The following is a 20893-nucleotide window of genomic DNA, read 5'->3' as shown; positions in this document are numbered from 1 at the left end:
AAAGTCACTGAATAGACTTAAAGTCGGACAGGAGTGCTGTGTGTGTAAAAGACATGGTCACACTTAGCTTTTGGATGGTAGTTAACTCAGGTAGAAACATTAAGCTGATGTGAGAATTCCACTTGATTTGTAGGTTAGGGTCACAGTCTTTGTATCCCTAGCACCCAGAACACAGAATCCCTCATGGTGCCCATGTTTTCCCAACGTTCAGTAAATATTTGAACAAGGGATAAGACTAATGACAGGAAGAGAAATTATCTATTTCATGCAATTATCCAGTCAGAGATGACAAGTGTATAGAATTAAAGAGTGATAATTGGGATGGAGAAGAAAGGACAGATTAGAGAGACATTTTAGAGGTAAATCAGCGACACTCGGCAACTGATTGATTGGCTGTGAGGGAGGAATTGAGAATGATATCCTGGTTTATAGGTTGGATAATAGATTCCTGTGCCATTCTGTGCCTGTCTTTAAGGACAGTTATTTTCTACTGCCTTGTATTATATTACTATGAACATACTATATCTCCTCTTGAAGACTCTAGGTTACTAGGAGACATGATTTATTTTTTAAATTTTTATGCTATTTGCAAGAGCAGTTGGTTTAGTGATGTCCAACTAAGAAGACTCAGGAAGCATATGTTTAAAAAAGTTAAAGATGCCATAAGGGATGGTGTCCAGTTTTTAGTACCTATGGGGATGATTACTTTTTGTTTCCCATTTTTAAATTTCCTGACAGTTTTTGCCTCACAATAGTTTTCAGTTTATGTGAGGGAACAGTTGTGATGCAGAAACCTCTTGTGGACTGGGAGTAAAAAGTTGAGTAGTACATCTGTGCTTTGTAAACAGTGAAGTGGGAGAGGTTGGACCCCAGGGTTCAGGAGCTCCTACTCAAGACTCAACACGAACCATTTCTCGCTGATCTGTCGTTGAGTTTCTGATTTCATTTGGTGAGTTCTGCTCCTTAAGCATGTAGGGAATGAAATTCTTTGACAAAGAGAAAGATGTTTTTACAAAACTAATACAGAGATTTAGAGTGATATTTTCATGATGTCTATATTATATATATTATATGTCTTGAAAATTGTTGCAGTGATGTGCTTAATTAGCACTTTGCATGCATTTTCTTAAAAAGACCTGGTCCGTTGGCGGTCAGGTAGAGTTCAAAGGGTGGTGCCCTGACAATGTAGAAAGATGGTATGGTGAGTTGGAAAGGACAGTGGCTCTAGGGACAGAAAGACCTAGTTTCAGTTTTCTCCCATTGGTCATTTTTCACCGTGTCACCTGGGGAAAGAAAGATGTCTGACTTTCCTGGAGGATATTGCTGTTATTCCCTGAAAATAAGAAAAGATAGCACCTACTATATTATGAGCAATATAATGTGCCTGTAACTGTTCTAACTACTTTAATATATTAATTTATCCTAACAAACCCATTAGATATATGATTTCATCATCCCCAGTTTACAGATAAGTAAACTTAGTCTCCAAAGAATTAAGTAATTTTGCTAGATAACACAAGATGTGGCAAGGAGGGTTTTTACCCTGACAACCTGACCACACACCAGATCACTACAGTCCTTGTAGGACTGTAGTGAAGATAAATGATCATTTATGTAAAATCTTAGAAAATAATATTGGACATATATTTGCTTCGATATCATTATTAGTAATATTAACATAATAGTTAGATAGACTTTTTTGCAAGGGAGAACTGTGGACTTCAGTCCCACTTATAACAATGGTTTCTCTTCTTTTTTATCTTCATATTTTTTATTGAAGTATAGTTGATACACAATGATTTACAATGTTAGTTTCAGATGTACAACATAATGACTTGACAACCTATATGTCATGCTATGCTCACCACAAATGTAGCTATTAAAGGAAAAATTAGTTTTGAATCTCAAATAATTAGCTTGCTCATGAACTTTTGGATCTTATTTATATATCAGTTAGGGATATTCTGTACCAAAAACTGGGGAGAAAGCTTTTCTGCACAGACATTTCTATCCCATGCATTTTTGGGACTCTCCAATTCTTGGTGGAAAGAGGAAAATTGGGCCAAAGTATAAATCATCTCTAATCTTCACACAAATCTTTGTGAAGAAAAACAATTTCATCTTTTGGAAGATCTTGAGTTCTTTGTGAGATGATATTTTAAAAAGTCATTGTCAAAAATTCACATGTAATGCATGGACTCTAATATTAATATTAATTCTATCCCAAACAGCCTAATATTTAAAATAAATTTGAGACTTAAGGCTGGAAAAAGTTTTAAGCACTTGAAGATAATAGAATAGAGCTACAATAGAATAGGGCTACGACATAGAGAATAATATGGAGGGACATTCTTATTTTAAGATTTATTTATTTATTTATTTGAGAAAGAGAGAGGGGGGAGAGAGAGCGAGCGAGCAGGGGTAGGTGCCCAGGGAGAGGGAGAGGCAGACTCCCCACTAAGTGGGGAGCCCAATGTGGGGCTCAATCCCAGGACCCTGAGACCATGACCTGAGGCAAAATCAGACACTTAACCAACTGAGCCACCCAGGCGCCCCTGGGAGGGCATTCTTTAGGTAAAGCGAGCACAGGTAACCCTTGGAATAGGTGCCAGTTAAAATCTGAATTGTAAGAAGGAGGCAGCCTTGGGAAGATCTTGGTTAATCTCCTTGGCAGTCACCCTGGTACTACCACAAATTTCATGTGTTCGACAGAGAGATCTGAGAAGACTCTCTGAGTAAGTATTTCTGGAAGGAACTATTTTTATTCCTATGGATTTTTATTTTTAATAAGCAATTTACACATCTCTTCTTTGTATATCAAAATTTGAAAACCACTGCTATACCCAGAGAAGAATGAAGGAGACCAAGTCCTCCAGCTGAGTATGTTCTCGTCTTCCGTGAAGGGCTAGGGACCATGGACAATAGGTCACACAGACTTACATCCAAAACTAGGGAAAGTTACCCAAGATTCATCCACAAATGTTTTCATATATTAATGCAGAAAACAGTAGGACCTAGTTAGTAGGATTGCTGTGAAGATTAAATAAGACAGTGTAGACTTTTTTAGTAAATTGATAGGTACTTCATATATTCTCAATAGGTGGAAGGTAGCATGAGTGGTAACTTAAGAGAGGCAGACTGAAAAAAGATGAAGAAAAGCTGTATTTTTAAAAAATCATTTGCTTTTGTGATGGAATTTGAGAATTATTTTTGCTAGAACTTGGAAACATCCTAACTTTTTAATCGGTACACAAATTATACTTCAGTATAAATTAGACTTTAATTCACAGACTTTTTTTAGCAGGATTAGTTCAGAAAACAATTGCAGACTAACGGCCTAAAGCTAAGACAGTGTACAAATATCCTGTTTAAACTGAAATTTTCGTCTTGGCATGGGGACCATAGTGAGAGCTACTATGCTTGAGGTGCTTCACACATTTTCTCTGTCTATTAGCATAATTGTCCCAGGAGATAGGTATTACTTCCATCATTCAGGTGGGAGTACTTAGGTACCAATAATTTAAATAACTTGCCCAAAGCCCCATAGCTAGTCAGATGCAGTGCCAAGATTTGAGCATAGATCTCTCTGTCTTTAAACATCAGACTTTATTCCAGAAATGCATTAGGTTAAAAAAAAAAAAAAAACCCAAAAACAAAACGAAAAAAAAAGTTTCATTTTAATTATCTCTGTGTTAGGTTAATAAGATTTTGGACTTGAATTGTACTAACTTGAATTAATTTTCCACTTGGATGTTAAAAGACAGTCTTGGTTATTCTTACATTCATTATTTATGAGTAATAAAACTTGCAAAGCTTTAAAATTATGGAGGTACAACCTGTGCATCTCTTTGATGCAGAAGAACCAAAGGCAAATGCCTAACTAGAAACCTACATATCCACTCTTCTGGTTTTAGGGCATAAAGTGGCTTGTTTGACTTACTCTTGCTAAGTCACTTGAACTGTGTAATGTGAAATCCCTCAAATAACACCATCCCAACTATCTGCACCTGTCGTTTTGTCTAGTAAAATATGTTTTGCTTTTTGCAATTCAGGAGAAAAACTGGCTATAAATCAGTCGAATGAAACTTCCCTCCACGTTAAAAAGATGACCGTGAGCTGTTAATACTCAGCTCAAACTTTTGGTTTCCCGTAAGCTTGTCAGTTCCTCTTTTAAGTGTGCCTTATTTCCACAAAAAGATTTTACTTGCACCCTGAAAATTAAAGAGACAGTCTTGGCTAATGCTTACCTCGTGGAGGCAATAGCATTTTGTAAAGTACATACACTCTGAGTCTGTATTCTGCTATTCTCCTTGAAGTACCTCCAGGAGTGATAAATATTTTGTTTCCAGAGCAAAAACAGAAAAGCGCAACAGTGATCTCTTTTGAAAGATTGAATGATGCCGCACCCACTCCATCTCAAATACCATCATGTGAAATTTGGAAGCAAATGGTTTCCAGGTCTAGGACGAAGAAAAAAGAAATGTGTTGCTTATGCATTGTATATGCAAGCCATTGTATACATGATGAGTCTTAGGCTTTTCAAAGCTGCAGGAAATGCGGTGGGATCCTTTGTGTTTCTCTTGAAAAGAATCAAAGGGGAGCTCTATTACTATGTAGAGGCACACTCCCAAGGACTCCCTTTAAATCTCTCCTCCAGCAGCTGAGCACTGAGAGTCACTGACCTTGTATTTTAGACAATGTCCGGGGACAGAGATACAAGAAGAACGGAGAAAATGAGGCTTTTGCACTGAATGACTGGCGAATGTGTTTAAAGTGAAATGAACATGTCTCTACTGTCCTCTTCATTTCTCCAACTTATATCTTTGTTTTGAAGCCAGAAGCAGTAACTTGGCTAAACAATGAGTCACACTGAATTAAATAATGTTTAGATAAAATAGCTGTCTCTTTAGGAAAACATCTCTGCATTTCTTTGTTCATGAAGCCCGGTTCTTTGGATGTGAGAGTTTATTGTATACAGTTTATGTTTTTCTGTGTGCAAATGAAAATGGGTTTAAGAATGCGTCAAGTGAAAGCAGAGTTCAAGAATTTTGGTTGGTGGGGGTGCTGGGTTATTAAAATCCAAATAGTCTGTCTGTGTCTGTCTTACTAAAAGTTGTGGGTGGTCCATCCTGAAAGAATCTAGAGATCAAAAAATTTTGGCAATATACAGCAGTTTTCCAGTTAGTGATAACTGGTATTTCTTCCTTTGTGTAGTTCAGCGTTTAGTTAGGTGCAGTGCATCCAGACTTCTGTATGAAAATATATTTAAATCATAAAGGTCTGTAGAGAAAGTTTGCACTGCCTGGCTCTTGATTAAAGAGTAATTATAATTCTTTAAAACTGACACAAGGTTAAATTGAGCCATCAGTACTATCAGACTCTTACTTTTAACTGAGCACATCATGAAGAAGAATGTTAACAAGTTGAGTATCTTCCAAGACTTTTATCTATGCATATGTATTTCTATGCGGACATCTTATAGTTTAGTTATGCAAATCATTTTATTCTGTACTCACTCAATATTGTATTGTAAAATAATCTTGCTCTTGAGAACTCTTTAGTAGCAGAATTTATCTAACAAACTTGTAAGTGATCATGGCCTGCACTTTCTCAGATTTTTTTTTTTCCACTGGCACCTTCAGCAACTTTGGAAAAATCAACCACTTCGGTTTGATACACGAGGAGTTTGCATCGTTGCTGTTGCTTGTGTGACATCCAAGAAGTTTGCTTTCTTGCATGTTGGTTGACTCCTTACTTGTGCTTGACAAAGCCTGCTCAAATTCTCCTCTTTATCAATGGCAGAAACTTCTCATTATCCTTGAATCTCCCATCTCAGGGTTTCTATTGAAGTTCTTTCCACTCCCTGGAAAATGTTTCTTTATTAACCCATATTTATTCTCAGGTCACGGCTTATATGACACTTGCCTACAGAGGCTTTTTCTGACTCCTGATGTAGAGCAGCTGCCCTTGCCTTAAACACTGATCCTGCCTTTACCACACTTTGTTGGCGTTTGGTAAATGTTGGCATTTATCACTGTGATTATTAGCTTAATAGACAAAGTGGCTCAACTAATATTTGTTGAATGAAGACATAAGGTCAAGCATTTCCTTCTGTTTAAGATTTCCTTGTTATTTCCAGGAAGCCTTAACCTTCCTTCAGTTCTCCCTTAATTTCCTGAGTCCTCTTTTTTCTTTCTTTCTTTCTTTTTTTTTTAAAGATTTCTTTATTTTAGAGAGAGAGAGAGAGAGAGAGAGTAAAAGGGGGAGGGGCAGGGAGAGGGAGAAAGAATCTCAAGCAGACTCCGTGCTGAATGCAGAGCCCTCAGCCGGGGGCGGGGGGGCGGTGAGGGGGGATTCAGTCTCACGACCCTGAGATCATGACCTGAGCAGAAACCCAGAGACCCACGCTTAACCGACTGCCCCGCACAAGCACCCCCTGAGTCGTCATCTTGTGCTGCAGTTGTTTGTGTGCCTCCATTCTGCACCATCCACTTTGAAGACAGCAACCAAGAATGTTTATCTTTTGACCTAGCCCTGGTTTATATACTACCTGTTGGATGACTGAATCAATATACACCACAAGGAATATTTTAACTTTGTGTAGAGCCTACTGTATGATATAAAACGTAAGCTTTGTGTCATAGAAAACTGTGGCATGAAAGTTACAGAACTTTGTGGGGATGAGAAGTGACAAGAGACCCCCCCCAGCACACGGAATCTCACCCTATCCTCCTGCCCATTGTACACATGTTGGTTTGAGGGATTGTCTTCTTGTCTTTAAATTTCTATATCTCACCGCTGAAAGACTTTCCATAAAATAGTTCCTCTTACTCTTATTTTCTGTGAAAAATTTTTAACAGTTTTCATATTGAATATGACCTGCTTTTAAAACTTAGTAGCATGAAAAATGTTTTCCATATCTTCAAATCTCTACATAAATAATTGTAATGAAAGCATAATATTATATTTGGTAGAGACATACTAATTTACACCATTCTCCAATTGTTATTATATCCCCTTTAGTTGTTTTTTGTTTTGTTTTGGTTTTGGCTTTCTGTTGTTAGGTCTCTACCTTGGACTGATTGATTTTGAATACCTTGCCCAGGGCAGCTTTTCCAGAAGTGTCAAGAGTTCTAGAAAGGAGGTGTCAGATGAAGTGTTTCCTCCTCCGCGAGTTATCTCCCTTGTTTACATCTCAAGTGGACACTCTGAAACTGAGACCTTCCTGACAGTAGGAACACCAGTGATGATAATGATGGCTCAGCTCATCCATGCTGTCCTCTACAGGTTAGCAATAGATTCAGATTTGGTGCTACTTTCCAGAAGTTACTTCCTTCCAGTTCAGAGACTCTCAAGACATCTTAGCTATTTCCCAATTGTATATTCTTCACCCTGAGATAGAATCTAGCCACCACTTCCCATACAAGGAGCCAGAGATTGACACCTAACATCCTTGAAGTGTGCTTTCATGTCTCCCAAGTGAGCTTAGAAGAAGGGAGGTCAGTCAGAGTTTGTAATTCTTCAGGTGATTGAATTACACAACACAAATCGAATATGCTTTAGGTAGGGGACATGTACACCTTAGGTTTTGGGTTAGCCTCATTTTTTCCAGAAAAGACACAGTTGTATTTCTGTGGTCATATTTCTAAGATAGGTTTTTAAACATACCCTTTCTTCCTGTGAGATTTATAGTAATGTGAAAGATTACATTAGCTTTACAGATATTCTACAACAGTAGGTAATACTTACAAACAGTGGAAAAGGAATTATTTTCATGGACATTTTTATTGCTGCAGGGAACATTGGAGATCATTCTCATTTATAAATAATCTCATTCTTCCTTTTATTTTGTAGATACAAGACCCAAGTTTGGGGCGGGTAGAAGGGAGTGATTGGGAGAAAGGGGTCAAATCAAACCCTGTATCAACAAATGGTGAGGCTAGAACTTTAGCTCCAGTTGGCTAATTCCAAAAATGATCCCCCCCTCTTCCCATCCATACACCTTACCTTTTAACAGGAATAGATTATAATCATGTAAGCCTGAATTTTTGAAATTTGATAGCATTTTTTCTCATTTTATTGGCTCATGCTCATAATTGTTTTTGTTTTTGTTTTTGTTTTGTTTTTTTAGAGAGAGAGCATGTGTTAGGGGAGAAGCAGAGGGAGAGGGAGAGAAAGAGATTCTCAAGAGGGCTCCATGCCCAGCACGGAGCCTGATGTGGCCTCAATCTCACGACCCTGAGATCATGACCTGAGCTGAAATCAAGAGCGGACACTTAACCGACTGAGCCACCTAGGCACCCCTCATTCTCATAATTCTTAGTTCATCAAGATTAAAAGATCCTAAGACTCAATATAGCAAGATAAAGGGTAGATTGTGAATGGACAAAGAACTTTGTCTTGTATTCAGAGGCAATTTCAGCTGTAAAACTATACAGAAGACAGAGAGGGTCTTAGCAAGTCATAGAGTGTAGTCCCCCACCCTCCACCATGGTATTTTAGAACATTCCAAGTGATCTTCCAGGCAGTCTTTAAGAGAAAACCACAAAGGGAAATTGAGCATATATCAACAGACCTGAGATGTGACCTCATCTAGAGGATCAAGGAAGCCTTTATGAAGCATCCAATTTAAGTTACGTCGAAACTACTGCTTGAGTTATGAGTGGGGGTTAGAAAATGGCAGGAGGAATCCTGTCAGCAGGAGGAAGAACATGTACAAAGGCCCTGAGGCAGAAAGGAGGAAGGCATGTTTGGAAATGCAAAAAGAAGGGTCAGAAGGGTGAGAACAAAAAGAAAATAGGCAAAAAATGATGATTGAGATTTTTAGTGAGGTAATCTCAAACCAGATCATGGTAAGGACACAAAGAATATTAGATGTTGTTCTAAAAGTAATGGAAAGCCATGCCAAACAAGAAAAAGGGGCTTAAAAGTGGAGTGACCATATAATTTAACATCCAAACCACGAATCCTTTCAGAGTACAGAAGCGACACTATAGATAATTTTGCTGGGAAAACAGCCACAAGCTGGACCATCTCAGGCAAACTAGAATGAGAACAATCCTCAAAGGCTTCTGTATATTGGCTAATTTTCCCTCTGACACAATTCCTGGGAGATAGTCTGTATTCACTGTTACCCTTCCATGGCCAGGCTCACTGAATAGAACTGTTTCCCTTATTCCTGTTCTCATCCACTTGGCATTTTGCCTCCACTTCGCTAATTATGCCCATCCATCAAAAAACACAGAAAAGTAGAACTTTTTACCTTTACGTGAAAGTATGTTTGACTCTTATCTCACTTTCATAGTAGCCTTTCTCAGATTTAGTATGATGGTTTAGTAAGAACGGCATCCTTGAGAATTTTTGATCATTCTCAAGTTGTTTGGAGTGTGGTCACCCCTCCCCCTTACTCTGTGACACGCTCCTCAGACTAACAAAGACAATTTGAGGGGCAGAGGCATTCCTTAGACTACATTTGATATTGCACAGACTCATGTACAGGATGAACATGCTAGAAGCCCAACAAATAGTGTTAAAGTCTGTCTGATTTGAAAAACAAGAGGGCATTCAATTGAATTCATGGATTAAGGAACTCACCTTTCCTTGAATCCTGGCTCTAGCCTCTTTTACTCATTACTGTGTGACCTTGGTTAGATTGCTCAAATTCTGTGAATTTTAGTTTCATTATGTGTGGAACAGGAATAACATTAAGGCCTAACACAAAGGCTTTGAATGCCAATTAAATGAAATAAGTTTAAAAAGCACCTATAACCATTACTCCTACTGGTAAGCCCACAAGTGGTGGCTATTTGGGGCTATTATTTTAAAGCAAATGTGGTTTTAACAACATGCCTTCTGACCTCTCTTTGCTGTAAGAATTAGGAGCTATGTTTTCATTCTGGTGAAGTTTGACTGCTCTAGTCTTTGTCTGCCTGTTTGTCCTAAGGGGACAGGTGAAGTTCAGTTTCTAACCCAGTTTCACAAAATAGTGAGCCTCAGGGAGAAGATGGGTCATTTAAGCCCACTCTACTTAAAATACTTCTGAGATAAGACATTCTGGAGAGGAAATTATCCTGTCAGTGGCAATATCTCTGAAGTAAAAGATATCCTAAGGATTTACTTTGAAATCTGTAGATGCGCATTCTGCCTGAGAGAGAGCTAGGGTTTATGTTGAGAAGGTCACGGTGGGCTAGCCAAACAGAGTAACAGAATGTAAGATAAGATTTGGAATTGTTGTGAGGGCCTGGGATCTTCATATTTGTGTCCTCGTATTTGAGCAGTGACTAGTCGGCTATGGTAAGGACTCAATATATATGTATCAAATACATAAGTTAATAGTATATCATGAACTTCAAATATAATTAATAAGTAACCATAGCATATGCTTCTAATAGAGAGACCCTGGGAATTGATTTTCACTCAAGTAATCTTCTACTTGTCATTTATAAAAGGCCAAAGATAATGTAGTGTTCTGAGTGAATGAGTTCCCCTACCTAATAGTTTAATAGCTATATATTGTTCGTGAAAGAGAAAAACTCTCCACCCTCCTCTACCAAGATCACATTTCTGAGCACACGAATGAGTTTTTATTGACTTAGTCACCACAGAAATGTTAAGATCTCCGACTAGTTCAACAGAGAACAAACGTTAATTCTTACATGGTTAGAGATAGAGTGTTATTTATAGACAATATATTACTGTATATTAAATTATGTTGTAATTGCTACAGCAATATATTGACTATATTCAAGTGAACACAGAAGCTTATATTGCTAGAGTTTATATTTGGGGGGAATGTATTGTTCTCCCAACCCTGGTTAAATTCTCAAGGCCCACAGTAGTTTCTGTTACAAAGGAAAATCCATGTCAATACATGAATTTCAGGTGAGCATATTGTGCTGCAAATTTTCCCTCAGGGAGCATTGGCATGGAAGGCAATACAGTAATTTTCCATCATAGAACTCTACAATAATGCAGATTTCAAGATAGAAGCATGCAATTTTTTTTTTTTAAATACTGTTTCCCAGGAGACTTTCCCAGGGACTTAAGAGACCTACAGTGCCCTTTGTGGGGCACTGCATTTTCTAACACTACATTCTCTCAGGCAAGGTTCCTTCTCAGTCAGTTGAGCATGTTCTGAGAAACAGCACAACGAGTGGTACCTCCAACACTTACAAAAACGGTGACATCATTGTTAAAATTTAAAGAAATAAAAAGACGGTGCTTTCTTTGACGTGTTTAGATGAAAGACCAGTAATTGTGATTTCCTTCTCTCACTAGCCAAATCATTAAATCAGTCATTTTCTCTCACTGTGACCAAATCATTGAATCATTCATTTGACTTATGTTGGATCTACATTAAACCAAAATGATGGATTGTTTAGTCATTCTTTTTATAGATAAAAATCCTCAATTCTTTGAACTCATCTCTTTATGCTAAAAGAAAGTTTGTTTTGTTTTGTTTTTTCCCAAGCTCTAGAGTTCAATTATGGCTAACTAACAGCAACTTAAATAGCATTTAAACAAAATAACCTTGTCTTCTAGGTTTCTAACAGGGCACTTCCTAAGTAGATCTTCCTTGGTTAACAGCTGTCAACTGTCGATGGGCGGTGGGTAATTAAATTTGAAGATAGCTTTATGGCTCAGAAAAATAGATAAAATCCTTGGACCAGAAAGGTCTTCAGCTAATGCGGTTATTGCTCCCTCTGGTATTTGAATTAATGCAAGAAATTGATTATTTTCTAATGAAACAGATAAAGAGGAAAACTGCCATTGTTTATTACTTGCAAGTAAAATTTGGTTGAGGCTGTTTTCCTGGCTAAGATCACACTCTTGGTTTTATTTCAGTATAGATTAGGAAGAGAAGGGAAAAAGAAAAAATGATTATTTGAAAAAATACTGGAATGAAACAAACCATGATAGAAAGAATGAGAAAGCAACAGGTAGGGGCTGTGAATACTTGGAAGATGTGGCAGTTAGGAAGGATTTCTTTTTCTTTTCTTTTCTTTTTTTTTAAAGATCTTATTTATTTATTTGAGAGAGAGAGAGGGTGCACAAGCAAGGGGGAGCAGTAAATGGAGAGGGAGAAGCAGGCTCCCCACTGAGCAGAGAGCCCTACACGGGCTCAATCCCAGGACCCCAGGATCATGACCTGAGCTGAATGAAGGCAGATGCTCAACCTCCTGAGCCACCCAGGTGCCCCTAGGAAGGGTTTCAACAACAGGAAATGCAAACCTCAGTGTGTCTAAAAAAAACATGCGTGTTTTTTTTTTTTTTAATTTTATATAACAGAAGTAGTCCAGTGATAGAGCAGTTCCAGGGTGAGTTCAGAGATTAAATCATTTCTTCAGCCAGGTTTTTTTCCTAAATTTTGCTTGCCATTCTCAGCTAGCAATCGGCTTGGTAAGCCATTCTCAGCTAGCAACTGCGGCACATATCATATCCCTCACGTACAAATGTCCAGAGGCAGAAAACGAAATCACCTCTTTTCTTGTGCCAGTCTTAAGGAGGAAGAAACCTCTTGCAGTACCCCTGCAGAAGGCTTCCCTTTAAATCTCATTGACCAGAACTCATCACATGTCCCGTGTAAACCACTCCCTGGCTGGGGGTGAGGTTGGACGACTATGTTCTATATAGACCAGCTCTGCCTACGGGGAAGACAAGGAAAATTCTGTTAGATGTAAGGTCAATAATGTCTCCTGCTCAAACGAGCACACCCTGATCCTCTACTGTGTGCTGGTGCAACATCCCTTGAGGGTATTAATATAACCGATTTATAGATGAGGAAATCAAAACTGGGCAAAGTGTGGTAGCTTTCTTAAAATAATATACTCAGTAAGTGATGAAGCTAGGATTTCAAGTCAGAACTGTCTGACTCAGATTGTATACTCTCACCCCAATACCACACTGTTGCCTATACATCATGATTTGCTTTCAGTTTCAGTTACAGAGCTGCTCTTTTTGGATGAAACAATCAATGCATCTCTATGTTTTGCTTTTCACTTTAGATATACTCCCCTCAGAGCTTCTTCTCAGGGCTTCCTCAGAGCTGTCGACTCTCAGAGACTCACATAACCCCTGAGAAGAATAGGAAAAACTCCACCTGCAGATTTGGTATTTCTAATGGCAAATTGCTATTCTAATTTTACATGTTTGTGGGACATATCTGCTTTGATTTGAATTTAATCTGTCAACACTCAAGCAATCTCTTTACCAAAGAAATTTCCTTTTCAAATCCTCCAAAACTAGTTAAGGGCATGTTCATTTCTCCTTTTTTTAGTTTACAGCTTCCTTTTACCCCCAGACCATCTTCATATAAAGTGAATGCCAAATCCTTTCTTTTAAGCATTCTGCCCATCAACTCTTCCTTTCCACTTTTAGCATATCAGCGTCTCTATCAACATACCTGGAATATCCTCATCTCTTAGTTTTCCAGGCTCACATAATTTAATATTATCCTGCCACTCAAACAAATTATTTTCCTTAAAAATGACTTATTTTATCATTTCACTCTCCTGTTCAAATACTTTGAGTACATTCTACATGTAAAAAAAAATGAAGTATTAAATATATCAATACATAAAAACCAGGCAAGCTGGTCCTCCATGTTTCCTCCATGTGTAAGGAATTATTCTTACCTTGCTGGCTGAAGTTTGATGTCTTTTCCCAAGTCATAATAATGTAACCCATGTCACTATGGGACAGGCACTCTTTTAAGTTCTTGATGTATATCAACAATTTAAACCTCACAACACCCCTGTGAGGTAGATACTATTATTATTCTGGTTTACACATGAGGACACTAGAGTGCAGAGGGATAAACGCACCTGCCAAGAACATATAGAAACGAAATGGCAGAGCTCGGATTCAGACTCCAGTGGTTGGGCCCCAGAGACCATGAACTCAGTCACATTTTCCTTCTATAGTCCATGTATTTCACTGGAGAGTTATTTATTGAAGAGGTATATGTTGAACATCTATTCTTCACCCCAAGCTATATCCTTCTCCAGATGTTTTTATAGAGAAATTATACAACCATGAGTCTCCTCCATATGATGAAAAGCAAGCTTTATGTAAATTTTAGGCAAAATCAAGGCAGCCTTTATCTTTGCAAACTCTGAGTGACATTTGTTGGATTCTATATTCTCATGTTCTGAGCTCTTGGATTTTTTTCCCCCTATTTCAGCAATAACCTCTGGTCTGGCAGGGGCTGACTTTTTTTCCTGAATGACATCCCTCTCCCCTGTCTTGCTTTCCTCATGAAAGAAGCAGTTCCAGTTTCTGGGCCAGGGGTACCACTGCTGCCAACTGCATCACCTATCTGTCTATGATGCCTACCGAGGCTCAGTAACTTAGAACTAGGTTAGCACACCACACAGCACTCTGCATCTCAAATCTCCGAGTTCAAGATCTGTCATCTAGTGCCTTGTTTAAAATCATCTTTCAGGGGCCCCTGGGTGGCTCAGATGGTTGGGCGTCTGCCTTTGGCTCAGGTCATGATCCCAGCTTCCTTGGATCAAGCCCCACATCGGGCTCCTGGCTCAGCAGGGAGCCTGCTTCTCTCTCTCCCTTTGCCTCTCCCCCCACTCATGCTCTCTCTCTCTCTCTCTGTGTGTGTCTCAAATGAATAAATAAAATCTTAAAAAAAAATAATAAAATCATCTTTCAATGTCTTTTGTTCTTGTCTTCTCTCATGATTGACTTCTCAAGACTCTTCCGAGGTATTTTTATAACTTCCACATAAAAAAATCCTACACTTTACTGTCATTGTATGGGCAAAATATCACAGGCTATGTTTTATGATCATGTGTTAGTAATTTTAGGAATCTAGTTCCTTAAAAGAAAAAGGGGAAAAAAAAAAGAAAAATGTGTATCTATTTATCTAATTCCATATGTCTTTTTGATAGTAATTCAAATTTGATAATACTATACTAATACTAATAATTATTAGAATTTATTGTATACTTTTTCTGTCATTCATTTCTAATATTTACATGTATTAATTCAATTGATTTCCATGGGAACTCTTGGTAGAGGTGATATTGTTGCTTTTTGCAAATGAGAAAATTAAAGCCCAAAGCGGTTCTGTAACTTGTTCAATGTCACAGGAAGTTTGGTACCACAGCCTGGCTTCATACTCCCATGACATTTTCAGATTCTTGGCTAGATGTAGAACTGCTTGAAGAATATAATGGCAAACATTCTGAACTGATATGCCCAGGAAATAGGTTAAATTTGTGACTCCTCTATCTTTACATATGGGATATGGCCCAAGAGTTCACAGAGTATAGTTCATGGCTTTCTATAAGAATTCTTATCATTTCAGATTTTGGTTTAAGTCACACCACAGCCTATGAGAATTTCTAGAAGTGTATTTGTGATTCAACATCTAAAATTTAGAAATATTTCAAAATTGAAACAGTAACTTATGAAAGCAAACTCCTTTGTACAGTTTGTCACTCTCTTAAGATCATAATCTCAAGAACAAAGAAATAGTGAACCATTTGAATGGGAGAGGTGTAAATTGTACAAAGGAGCATTTTGGCTGGGAAGAAAATTGAATCTGCTATACTGATTATAGATTTTATTAATTGTCATGGTGCATTCGTTGTCTTCAGAGTTCAGCTATACAGGCACAAATTTTACACATAATGTAGAAGTTAAGTGAGCATGAGTCAGTGATCATTGAGATACTGAAAATCTAAACATTCAGGTCATCTGAATATTTATGGTTTACTTTTTGATATATACATAGGTAGACTGTCATTTAAACAACATAGCCTTCTGAAAGAGGTATAATGGGCAAAGAGTAGATTTGTTTTCAAGTAATTTCTAGAAAAAGACATCAAACTAGTTAGAATTATGTTGAGAAAGTAAGGTAAATATTTAAAGTAGAAAATACCAATCCTAAAATGATGAATGTATTGATTACAACCATAAAACAGAAGAGAAGCTAAGAAGACATCACACTGTCATTACTTTTTGTTTTTTTTGCTGTTGTTCAATCTGTTCATTTGCTATATTTTGCTATAGTTTTTTTTTTAAAGATTTTATTTATTTATTTGAGAGAGAGAGAATGAGAGATAGAGAGCACGAGAGGGAAGAGGGTCAGAGGGAGGAGCAGACTCCCTGCCGAGCAGGGAGCCCGATGCGGGACTTGATCCCGGGACTCCAGGATCATGACCTGAGCCGAAGGCAGTCGCCCAACCAACTGAGCCACCCAGGCGCCCTTTTACTATAGTTTTTTGGCTGATCTATTTTAGTTTTGAGCTGATGATAGCCAGTGATAAAACTGAGTTGAGATTCTTACAAAATGTGAATAATTTTTCAATAAAATAGTATAAACTTCAACGTTGCATTTATTGATTTATGTTTTACTTCAGTATAGAGGCAATAAATAAAAACAAACCACTAACATAATTCTATTTTATTTATTTATTTTATTTTATTATGTTATGTTAGTCATCATACATTACATCATTAGTGTTTGATGTAGTGTTCCATGATTCATTGTTTGCGTATAACACCCAGTGCTCCATTCAGTCTGTGCCCTCTTTAATGCCCATCACCAGGCTAACCCATCCCCCCACCCCCTCCCCTCTAGAACCCTCAGTTTGTTTCTCAGAGTCCATAGTCTCTCATGGTTCGTCTCCCCCTCCAATTCCCCCCCCCCCCCGCTTCATTTTTCCCTTCCTGCTATCTTCTTCTTCTTCTTCTTTTTTTTTTTTTAACATATAATGTATTATTTGTTTCAGAGGTACAGGTCTGTGATTCAACAGTCTTATACAATTCACAGCGCTCACCATAGCACATACCCTCCCCCAATAATTCTATTTTTAAATGAATTTATTATTGTAGGAAGGAAAATATATCTTAACTTTTTTGGTAAATATTTCTATAAAATAGTTTTCATTAAAATAATAGAATCATGGAACCAAAATCCTCTATTTTCACTGTGCTGTTCACTATTTCAGAGCTTCGAGAAACCAAGACCTCTGAATACTTCAGCCTGTCCCACCACCCTTTAGACTACAGGATATTATTAATGGATGAAGATCAGGACCGAATATATGTGGGCAGCAAAGATCACATTCTTTCCTTGAATATTAACAATATAAGTCAAGAACCTTTGAGTGTAAGTTTGTCATTTCTATGAGAGCCATGTTGACTTTGTTAGGTTCCTTTTTCTTTAAACATTTCAAATATGATGAAAAAATTGTGTATTCCATTAGAACTATAGAAAATACAGGCCACATGTCATAAATAATTGGAAGTTCATACTTACCTCATGGACTGAAAATATAATCAATTCAGTTTTCACTGTCTGGCTTCATAGATTTTAACACTTCAAAACCTGAAACTAAATGAGAAAATACTTCCATGTATGTGTTTGCATACGAGTGTGTGTGTGTGTGTGTGTGTGTGTGTGTGTGTGTGTGTGTGTGTATGAGTGTATACAGAGAGATAGAGTGATAAACAGACAGAAAGAAGCATACAGTATAACCTGAAAAAAATGATCAGACTAAAGGAAGATCTACCTTGTCATCTGTATGTAATCCAAGAAGGCCTTAAAAGGAGCAGTTATTAAGTGCACTGTTCTGTGAACAAGTATGACCTCTATTTACCTTCTGTTTCACAAGAAGGACGTAAATTGATCTTCATTGGAGTAAAGAAACAAAAGTAAATTAGTTATAAGTTTAATATAACAAGGAGAATTCTGAATTTATTATTTTAACAAGGGTCAGTGGCTGACAATTAAAAAAAAATAATCATCACTGTCAGACTTGACCCAAGGCTACAGTGACTTAGAACACTAGCTGAATATTTCAGAGAGGGAATCTCTTGGATTCAATCCAAGTTATTTTAGCTGTTGAAGTACCTAGGGGCCTGTTTTAAGTAAATCTACCAGCCCGGCTCTGTGGTTTACCAAAAACAATATTAAACCAAAATAGCAATGTAAATGTAAATTCATTGTGATGTAAGCAGTTGAGAAAAGTATAGTAGGAAAGGAGGGAAATATACATTTTATTGTACACATGAATGACCTTATTTTAATATTATGTCATTAGGAAATGGGCACATGTTATTGAAATACTTTTGTTAAAGGAAAAATTGATGGGAGAAATAAAAACAATTATTAGAATAAAATAATAAAATTTTTATGAATTTAAGTTTATAAATTTAAGTTTATAAACTGGAAGAAAACTCTTGAAATATAAATATAGAAATGCCTTAAAGAAATGTGTTAGCATAAAGTAAATGAAGAGCACTGAGTTTTCATACGTATAAGTGAGATTATGCAACCTTTATTTTCCTTTCTGAGCAGGTTTTCTGGCCGGCATCTACAATCAAAGTCGAAGAGTGCAAGATGGCTGGCAAAGATCCCACAGTGAGTGCCTAGAAAAACTCCAAAACTTAAATATTTAGTCTTTGAATCCATGTACCTCGAGTGCAGCCAAGAGTGAGACAAAGGGTGTTGGTATTTTAAATCCTCGGCTGGACACATGGTAAAAAATGTAAATGCAAAGAAATTGGAACTCTTAAACACTGTAACTTAGGAATTCTTGACTGGGTAAAAATTTCTTGCCTTGCTTTCATTATTGCATTCTGACACTTTGCATGATGGATTTCAGTAATAACCCCTGTTCCAGTGGATCCAACCTGCAGAATTCTCAGCAGGCCACTGAAATAATGATAATGCAAGTGTCTGGAGAAGCTCCCAGATACCATGTGGGCTTTTCCAAAGAAAGGTCTCGGCAAAAGGGTACTGGTGAGCCAGCACATTCCAGAGGCATAAATCACCAATGATTACTGGTATCTTTGTTAGTTAAAAATAACCACGGAAACAAAAATCAAGACAGATATGAATATCAATAAATGTTCAGTGTGCAACATTTGTACAAATTGTGTATCTTTAGGCGGAATTCCATATAAAGAGTTAAGAAAGAAATCTGTATGGATTTCTGCAAACAACTTGCTGAAACTGACACATTCAATTATTCTCGAATATTATAAAACAAATACATGGAGCTGGTCTTTAATTTACACGTTATTTAATTTTATAATGAAGCATGTATGTCATTTTACCTTCTTGTCTCAAAATGCGAAAAATACAATGGAACCGTATATCAGAATTACCCGTTCTTACACAAATAATTTGGTAAAAGAAGGGTTTTTTTTAATGGATTTATTCACTTTTTCAGTCATTCATTCCACCAATATAGATTGAACCCCTATTATGTATCTGGCATAGTGTTTATTGCTACAGACATAATGTATACTGAAATAGACAGTCTGACTTTCCTCAACTTTATTATCTTGCTGGAGAAGTCAACATCCGATCAAATGAGCCTGGAAGTATGTGCTTATGCAGGTATGAAGTTGAAATATGGTGGCTGGGTAGAAAAACTAGTATTTGTACACACACATACACACCATCAGCTCTGAGGTCATAAGAAATAACAGGTTTGACTTCGTGTAAAAAATGTTGACTAAGCACACATTGTAAGTGTAGAGGTAAGAAATGCTATCTTCAGGGTCCAAGGGTATGCGCTGAGCTTTGATAGTGAGGGTTTCAGAGATTCATCACGGTGGTTCAAGGAAAAGAATGATCCTTGTGAAAAGAGAAAGTGTGGAAATTAAACTTTTATTTTCATTGACTCTTAACCATCCAGGTATGAGGTTCTGAAAAGGTCTGGTGCGAGACAGGGCCATGGAAGATTCTGGCGTGTAGTATCTCTGGGTCTCACTGGAGGGTGTTGTCGAGAGGTCACCAGGAGTGACTCAGTTCTGGGTCTTATGTTTTCAGTTTTAGAATTCAGCTTTTAAGAGAAATTTTCAAATGGGCAGAAGGAGCTTGCGGAGGCATATTTGCTCCCCATGGGATCTGCTGGGCCGTAGTGCATAGGAAAAAAATCCAGAAAAATGTGTAAGAAACACTCAAAAGAATACATTATGCTTGTCTTCTAGGGAACAAATAGTAGAAAGTATAATGTTGTGGAGAAGTCTTTTTTTGTCCCATGAAGCTATTATTTCAATAATTGTGCATGAATTTGATTGTTTTCTTTCATTCTCTAATGTAGAGATTTGGCCCACTGATGTGTATCCTACCATGTCTTGCCTTTTGCCACAATAATATCCTGTGGCTGTAATTACTGGATTTAGTTGTCCTCTTTGTTCAAAAAGATTTTACATTTCCCATTCATATGAAGCATCACAGACAGAATATGTAGGATTTAGATACCATTGCACATTCTCTTTTCAAAGATTGGTGCTGATTTTCTGAAGAATCTTAGCCAAGTAATTTGATGTCTTTCTCCCTTTGGCAAAATAGAAATGCTCTGTCATTTGCTTTCTTGTAATTAAGAGTCATTAGATAAAATCTTCAATACATGCTTACATTTTCCCATAGTTTTATCATGCTGTAATATCATTCATGGATATCTTTAAATTCTGCTACGCAGCCAATTAGTATACATAAGAGAAATAACTGGTGGAGGTTTCTGTTCTAATATGGCCAACATTGTTGGATCCTGGGAAATAATCAAACTAACTCTTTCAAATACATGTTCTGTCATGCAAGAGAAGAGAATGTTTGACAAATCCAGCTCATTTCATACATGTGAAGAAATAGTTACAGAGAAGTGTCCTTTAATCAGGCCACAAGAAAAAGACCAGTGGTAGGAAAAGAAGGCAAAATAGTCTTTAGAAATTCTACAGAACAACATATTTTTATTACATGCTTTAATGAAATTAAATCGTTAAGCATCTCCTAATTCTGTTAGAAGAAATATCATCTAATACTCAATACTTTATTTAAAAACACTGGAATTTTAATTTGTGCAAATCAGTTACCTATTATGAAGGAACCAAAGGTGAAGAAGATGGAGTCTCTATC

At 37.2% G+C, this 20893-nt stretch overlaps 1 protein-coding gene across 3 annotated transcripts in view; it reads left to right on the top strand.

Annotated features, from left to right (window-relative positions):
- The window catches only part of SEMA3C (semaphorin 3C), a 179233-nt gene that overhangs the window by 69309 nt on the left and 89031 nt on the right, over positions 1–20893 (top strand). The window contains exons 3-5 of one of the 3 annotated variants that reach the window (XM_027574510.2): positions 7106–7287; positions 16971–17131; positions 18323–18385. In XM_027574510.2, the coding sequence (XP_027430311.2) occupies positions 7272–7287; positions 16971–17131; positions 18323–18385 (240 nt within the window). In that variant the 5' untranslated portion in view covers positions 7106–7271. Of the gene's footprint in view, positions 1–7064; positions 7288–16970; positions 17132–18322; positions 18386–20893 lie in introns of all 3 variants that reach the window. The other 2 variants (XM_027574511.2, XM_027574509.2) reach the window with 2 other exon arrangements.

The sequence above is a fragment of the Zalophus californianus genome, chromosome 12, assembly GCF_009762305.2.
Source record: "Zalophus californianus isolate mZalCal1 chromosome 12, mZalCal1.pri.v2, whole genome shotgun sequence".
Classification (NCBI taxonomy): domain Eukaryota; kingdom Metazoa; phylum Chordata; class Mammalia; order Carnivora; family Otariidae; genus Zalophus; species Zalophus californianus.
The sequence above is the reverse complement of the archived record's forward strand: the minus strand, read 5'-3'. Positions and strand labels throughout refer to the sequence as shown.